The sequence below is a fragment of the Salmo salar genome, chromosome 14 (genome assembly GCF_965601325.2).
Source record: "Salmo salar chromosome 14, fSalSal1, whole genome shotgun sequence".
NCBI classification, from domain to species: Eukaryota; Metazoa; Chordata; class Actinopteri; order Salmoniformes; family Salmonidae; genus Salmo; species Salmo salar.
This window is the reverse complement of record NC_138304.1, coordinates 15,609,359-15,617,007: the sequence shown is the minus strand read 5'-3', so window position 1 is coordinate 15,617,007 and position 7,649 is coordinate 15,609,359. Positions and strand designations below refer to the sequence as shown.

Sequence of the window (7,649 nt, the reverse complement as noted above, 5' to 3'; positions counted from 1 at the left end):
TGTGCCCAATAGAAATAAATGATAAATAATGTAGTGTCATTTTGGAGTCACTTATTTGTCACAAACCGGCTCAAAGTTCGTAACAAAAAGGGAGAAAACGTGGAGATAAGGAATAACAAAATATATTTATTAACTGAAGTAAACTAAATTTAAATTAACAATGGTGTGTGTAGTCAGTAATGTAAGTGAGTGTTTGCGTGCATAAATGTGATAATGAGGGGTGCTGAAAGGTGCCAAAGTAAACAAACAAAACGGCCAGCAAAAAAATGCCACAAACCAAAATCTATCAGTGTCTGCATGGAGAGCGTCTTCTCAATGAATGGGGAAGAAGTGCATCTATCCCGGGACACACGAACCCTTGTGTGTCCCATTTCACTGATGACCCTCCAAGCTCCGTCCACCGACATCCTATTCAGGAAAACAAGAGCAAAGAGAAAGAATTCGGCAGACAGTGGGAGGGTCGTCACATATTGTAAATCAATTATTTATTATATTTTATTGTTTTCCTGGTTACATGATCACAGCATCTTTTTACATTTATTTGTATTCTTTACTTACTAGATTTTTTATATTGTAATGAAACAGCAGGGAGCAGGTTGCGAACCATTGACCTTCTTGCCCGAAGTCCAGCGCGCTATCGACTGTGCAGCAAAACCATGATCGAGCAGCAGTCGATTTCTGCGCTTATAAACCCAGGGTCGTTACAATTTAAAAATACAAATAATGTTTTTGAATGAATTTTGCTGCTTCTCTCATGGCCCAAATATTAGTTGACTTTACATTGGTGAAATAAACACATGCGAGACAAGCATTTCTGTTTGCTTTCTCACAGACAAAAACTCTCACAGACAGACCACATTGTTGAGATTCATTTATTGAGTGATTTTTTCCTATCAAGGGGACACTCCCACATGAATTGAGGAAAAACACAGACAAAGTTGCTGTCCTTTCCTGAACACGTTAGTACTTGTAAATGTTTCTACTAAGACTGCGATGATGACAGCTGCAGGTGGCTATCTGTCACATCTTCTGCTGCCTCTCCATTTCATTTTCATTTTTTACCTCTCTCACCCTCATTTTCCTTTTCACTCTACTGAAACCCTCCTTCCTACTGGTCAAGTTCACCCCCAGTTGTCAACTCAGGGCACAATTAGAGATTGAGGCACTAATCACAAAGCCTACTACACGTACTACAGTGTTAATGTATCCACACACCTATAACATGTCACTCAAAGGAGCTTTCACCCTGAGACAGAGTTACAGTACAAGTGATCGACAGATACGTCACCCCTGTCGTGGATAGTTTGAATGATGGAATGAAATGTGAAAAGATTGATGAAAGGAAGGATGGATGGATGGATGGGTGGATGGATGAGTGGATGAGTGCATTAGAGGGTTTTTTGTCACAGGGTTGGTTTGTGTCTGTGTCTCTCTTGAGCTCTCAGGTAGGGGGAGCCATTCTGTGGTTCCAGTGCTGGTTTAGGTTTTCTTGAAGACCTGCTTGCACACAGCTCCACAAGCTCTCAGCTCCTGCAGAGTGAACAGAAGGTAAAATGATGTTCCATCGAGAGATTAAACAGGATTTTTAATAAATCCCATTGATTAATTATTTATTTGTTTTTGTATACCCCCCTATCATCATTAATTGAGGTAAACAGCTGTGAAGATGTCAAAAATGTTCACAGTAATCAATCTCTTCTATGGAGAAAACCAAAGGCAAAGCACACGTACTTGCAGTTATATTTTTAACCAGCAGAGGCAGCTGCTGTTCAGTGTTCCTGGGCTAAGTCACTCCAGGGAGCCACTCTGCTAATGAATAATTTCATGGCTACTAATTGCGAACATCTGTTAGAATCACTTTGACTAAATTATTTGGCAGTCAGATGCCTTTTACTCAGCTTTGATGACAATAATCATAGCAATGAAAATCCATAATGACGAGGTAATGAAAGTGGTCATACGGTAGTCATTGTCGAGGTCAGTAGATTTGCTAATGTTTATGTATGGGTACACTAGAGGTGCACTACAAAGAGACTATTTTATTGAGGCTCCCTAAACTCCAATTCTATCCACAAAGTGGAGGAATTTTGTCATGGAGTATTTGCCCTGGTGGTCCACACTTAGTTAAAATCTTGTTTGTGAGGTTACCAAAGCCATAAACCAGCTATATTTTCACAAAAGCTTTGAATAAATGTTTTTCATCTCTGCTATTTATTGTCTTACATGTTCATCTGATCTGAGATCTGTTGTGACAAAAAGTGAAATCAGGAACTGAGGAAGAAGACTTGCATTCAAATGCCATGAATGAATGTGTTCTCTTACCAGATGAAGCTCATCCCCCTCCACCCAATGGGTCCAGCCTCTTCCTTCTTTCTCTCCCTTCTGCACACACACCAGATTGTCTCCCTCCCATGAGATAGTGGTCTACACACACACACACACACACACACACAAACACCAGATTGTCCCCCTCCCATGAGATAATGGTCTACAGAGAGAGAGGACAGACAAGATTATGCATTCTACTGTCAATTAGCAATTAGGAGCATGACTCACACACACACACACACACACACACACACACACACACACACACACACACACACACACACACACACACACACACACACACACACACACACTTTTCAAAATAGTGTTCTAATTTGTTCAGTTTATGATGGAGAAAACAATATGCTAGAGGACTTCAATGAGATCTTCCTCCCATGTTGTTGAAGTCACCAGCTACTCAACAGAGAGTAATCCATTTTGAGATTAACTACTCTACTCATCAGCATCTTCAACACACGACCTAATGCCAGTTCATATTCATACCAACAAAGGAGTGTTCTCCTAGTGTTAAAGGAAAACTCTATCTTTTGGTATTTGTTTCATTAGTCCATTGTTGACATAGTTCCAAAAAGTTTTCAAGATATGTAACTTTCAAAAAACAGAAATTATCTCCATTATGATGCATTTTGCATCATATGATACTACGTTTAGCATCATGCAAAATGCATCAGTGTAGGATTTCTGTATTTTGAAAGTTACATATCTTAAAAACTTTTTGGGACTATGTCAACAATGGACTAATGAAACAAATACCAAAATATAGTTTTTGGGTCCAGTTTTCCTTTAAGTAATAAGGACTATAAAGTATATTTCAATAATTCCCATATATTATACACACCAGCGCTTTCATGACATAAACAAGTTAGGATTCAACTGTATAAATAGTCATAAAGGTATAGTAAAGTTATAGGTATAGCAAAGTCTCACAAATGGTAAGTTACAACAATACAGAATATAGTTGGCCCAGTGGCCAATGACGGACTTTCATTCCCTGATGGTACTTGCAGCAGCCTACAAGGTAATGGTTAATGGGCTTGGAAAGAAATCAGCCTACAGGCTTACAAAGGCTGTTCTTTTTTGGGGGGAGAAAAATATGCAGATCCTAATCAGGTCCCAGGAAAAAAATCTAATCAGAATTAAAATTGTATCATCCAAGTTTTTCTCAGATCTCCTAACCTTCTCAACTTGTCCTCTATTGCCTGATTCCCACTACAGGGCAGAGCCAAATTGTATTGTGATAGCTTGGATATTTAGTTTTCACATTGTCCTTTTCAGCAGTTCCAGCAACTACGGTGGATGCCCAACTAGGCAAGCACAGTGCAGCTAGGTTTCGCCTCAGTTAGTGTGAAAAGCCCTTATATGTTTTCAAGGACACCAGTGTCTTCTCTAATGTAGCAATCTACTGCTTCCCCCTTAGTCTCAACTCAAGGCCCCTTGTGTTCGCAGTGGTACCTCAATCAAATATTGATGAGCACACATAAGGCCTGCCATTTGGGATCTCACACTAGAGGGAATATGACAAACCACTCCTGAAACATCAAAATGAATCCTTGTTCCGTATCTCTAGTCTCCAGAAATACGTTTTGGATAGCCTTTTAAAAAACAACAACTGAATGTGTGATGGAAATGTTGTTGTCAACTCACCATGCATTTCCTGTCATCCACCCCTGACAGATCCTCTTCAAACTCCTTGCCAACATGGAAATCCATGTTGTAGTTCTTAAAGGTACTGAGGGTCTTGATGACTATGTGGTCACCGTCGTGACTGATGTCTTTGTCAGGCTTCAACAAGGTGGCAATTTTCCTAATGGCAACATTTACATCTGTGTGATGGGTCCCCAAAAAAAGGAAAGAGAGAGAGATTAACACTGAGGAGCAGGAAGGCTACAGTCATCTATAGCCTAACATCACTTTCATAACCTCTGTTTCTGTATAGGTCATAACTGGATCTAATACCAGGAATCTCGCTATTTTTTGGGATACTTTCTAAATTTGCAGCACTTTCAAAACCATTATTTTAAATGACACAAGCAATATGTCAGTATCTACACCTGTGCGCCAATAAACATACTTTTGAAATATACTAAATTCCATAACATTAGCTAGGTATATTAATGCCTAGAGCTCAATATTGACCCAGGGCGCAGTGGTCCAGCAGTATCCTTGCGCATCATCCATTTGACTGAAGTTTTGAGTCCCCCTTAAACTAATCATCCCCCCAAAATGCTGTAACAACTCACCGAGGGCCTTTAAGTACTCCTCGAAGTTGTTATTTGAGATCATTTTCCAATACCCATTCAGATCAACTGGCATATTGGCTGTGTTTCTAGTTTCCTTACTTCCAGTGAAATGGGCAAAGGAGATCCGATATCGCTGTTTACTTGCGACGGAATGCACGACTTCTGTCCAGGCCTCCTATTTGAACCAGAACCCCTTTAATCCGATTACTTAATAGCTTTTTTTTTTTTTTTAAACAAGAATTGGAAACTCCCTCCCTCCCTCCCACCACCGCTGATCCGCGCAAACTGCGTATTTGGAACGAGCCATACATCAATTAACCCCTGCCTAGACTCAAGAGAACAGGCTGGGGACGAGATTATATATATGGGACCGTTGGGTAAATTGAGCCATGGGGTAAATTGAACCACCTTTGAAACCATACACAAAATGTATCATTTGACCAAATATTTATGAATAGGTCATCATTTCATGGAGTCCTTGAAGGAAGAAACTACATGGAAAAAGTGGTAACCAAATTAGGTCCAAAAAAACGGATTATCACCAACTCCAATTCATTTATTGTGTTAGAGGTTTCATGATGCTTGCATCTAAACCAAAGTAGATCATTTAAAGATGGTTCTGTGCATCAGTTGGGGTCTCTATAAGCTTCAATATGAGGTCCTAAACCTATCCTGAAAGTGCAGCCATGTAGCCTGTGTGGGCTAATATAGTAAAACATTTTGCCTTGGAGTAAATTGAGCCAATGGCCATGGGGTAAATTAAGCCAATGGCAAGTTGAACACATGTAAGTGTTTTCTTCCCAGGAATGATGCAAGGCATTATCGCTGGGATATGAGGTAAGAACAGGTTCTGGCAAATGTTAAAAGTGTTTTAAAAAGTACAACTTGTTTGTTAGATGTTAAGCCTGTGTTAAAATATGCTTAAAATGATTAAAAGACAATAAAGCGATTGTGAGTGTGTTGAATTTTGATTGGGAAATAAAGATATAAGCTATCAAAATAAAAAACTATGAGAGTCACACACTCTATATATAAACTCATAGTAATTTATTGGGTAAATCACCAACGTTTCGACAGTACTGCGCCTTCTTTTTATAGCTTATGGTTCGCCGTTAGTCAGCACCTCTACATAAAATACTTTTCTCTGGGTGTGCGCCAGCTCATGTTTTTTTATTCGGGATATAAAGTTTTTTTTGTTGGTAATATTTCATTCAGTACAGACATTTGTAGTTGGCTTAATTTACCCTGTCCCTATGCTCAATTTAAGTTATGTTATACCAAGAGACACTTCTTTTGGACAAACTATGTTCTCAAAACCGTAAGGTTGACATGATTATATACAGGGATACTCAACATCCTGAAATATATGTTGATATCTTTGTTAGAAATAACACCATGGGTGTTTCTCAATACAGCCGTGCTCCACACTTTCATGCTCCGAGTGCATTCTCCGACCGCGTCCTCTTGAGTAAGTTCTTGTGAGGACGAGAGTGTGGAGAATGCATAAAGCAATACATTTGAGAAGCACTCGGACTCCACTTACTGTTTAACCTGACGCTTCCACTGAACCTTCTTCCAGCCAGGGCAATGGCAACAATAGACAAAACAAGATATGCATAAAAAAACTTCATAATTATCAGCTAGATATGCGAATTGTAATAATCTAACATAATAATATAGCCAGCCAGCTAGTAAAACAGGAAAAAATGACCTTAAACTAATGTTATGCAAGGTAAATGTACATTTTCCGCTGGTAGCTATAGTACCAATTATTCGTGGCTAGCTAGCTAGCCAGTTAGCCCTATTGACGTACTATGGATTTACCCATTTCGTGAACCGTCTTCGAGCCAGGACAACAATGGAAAGAGATGAAACAAGATATACACAAAACAACCGTTTTACTTCATAACCTTCAGCTAGCTATATGTGAAGCGTAATAATGTAGCTAACCAGATAGTTTAACAGGCAAACGGGGGAGTACACATTCGAGAAGTTCCCTCCGTGCTCCGTTTCGCATACTTTGATTTGGACTCATACTTTGACCCTCCCGTGCTCAAATTTGCGTGGTTGTACAGTAGTATACATTTTGAGAAACACCCCATATTCCCTTGACGGAGTTATGCGGAATGTAAAAAATGGCTAAATTTACCCCACTTTCCTCTGCATTAAGGCATGTGCTATATGTTTAAAAGTGCTTAATAAGACCAGTTAGGAGTATTTATCTTATCAATTCGGCCTAGTTTGGATGAAAAACAACATTTTCACTGTAATTTTATGATACATGTTTTCATGGTACGACAAATGAGACTCGATTTTGTACAGTTAGGCTACTATCTTATTCAAACCACATAACTATTCAAAACACATTAAAAAAAATGCAGCGCAATGCGAATAACTTCCAACGCGCTGTTTAGCACAATGTTCTTGAAGGCGACCATATACGACTGGTCTGGCACATCATTTGTAATGAAGTAATTTAGCTAATTCGATTATAGCTGTCTTTTGAGCTGACCATGGCAGCCACTATTTTAGTAACACATGCCAAGTGGATTGGTAACACAGAGACGTTGCGCTTGGCATTCTTTTAATTGGGAAAATAGCTCTCGTTGTTGCAGGGGACTGTCAGGATTACTGAAATCCTGAGAGAAAAGCTCTGAGTCACCCAGTGTGACATCCGATAGAGGAGTATAGAATGGCAAGGCCTACTCAATGAAGAGCTCAATGTGGTATGCCACAAGCACCTGCTGCTTGCATTGAGAGGAAGAATAGAAATACAAAACATGTATCCTGCTGACTACATTTTTCCCCCCCAATGGCTTTGGTGCCATTTTCACAAGTATGTGGTGAATTTTCAAAACTCTTAGTACAAAACTCCAAACTATATACAGTGAGGGAAAAAAGTATTTGATCCCCTGCTGATTTTGTACGTTTGCCCACTGACAAAGAAATGATCAGTCTATAATTTTAATGGTAGGTTTATTTGAACAGTGAGAGACAGAATAACAACAACAAAAATCCATAAAAACGCATGTCAAACATGTTAGAAATTGATTTGCATTT

General features: G+C 39.2%; 1 protein-coding gene across 3 annotated transcripts; it reads right to left on the bottom strand.

Annotated features, from left to right (window-relative positions):
- Positions 1 to 856: 856 nt before the first annotated feature.
- Positions 857 to 6,548, bottom strand: LOC106568934 (retinol-binding protein 1). Of its 3 annotated transcripts, none has more exons than XM_045693931.2 (4): positions 6,414 to 6,548; positions 3,994 to 4,172; positions 2,323 to 2,424; positions 857 to 1,530 (listed from the first exon to the last, which is right to left on the bottom strand). In XM_045693931.2, the coding sequence occupies exons 1-4, from the start codon at positions 6,415 to 6,417 to the stop codon at positions 1,480 to 1,482; spliced, it is 336 nt and encodes a 111-aa protein (XP_045549887.1). In that variant the 5' UTR covers positions 6,418 to 6,548; the 3' UTR covers positions 857 to 1,479. The 3 variants fall into 3 exon arrangements, with proteins under 3 accessions (XP_045549887.1, XP_013995253.1, XP_013995254.1); XM_014139778.3 differs by lacking the exon at positions 6,414 to 6,548 and adding an exon at positions 4,590 to 4,780; XM_014139779.3 differs by lacking the exon at positions 6,414 to 6,548 and adding an exon at positions 4,590 to 4,769 and having other exon boundaries at positions 2,323 to 2,382.
- Between the last annotated feature and the right edge of the window lie 1,101 nt (positions 6,549 to 7,649).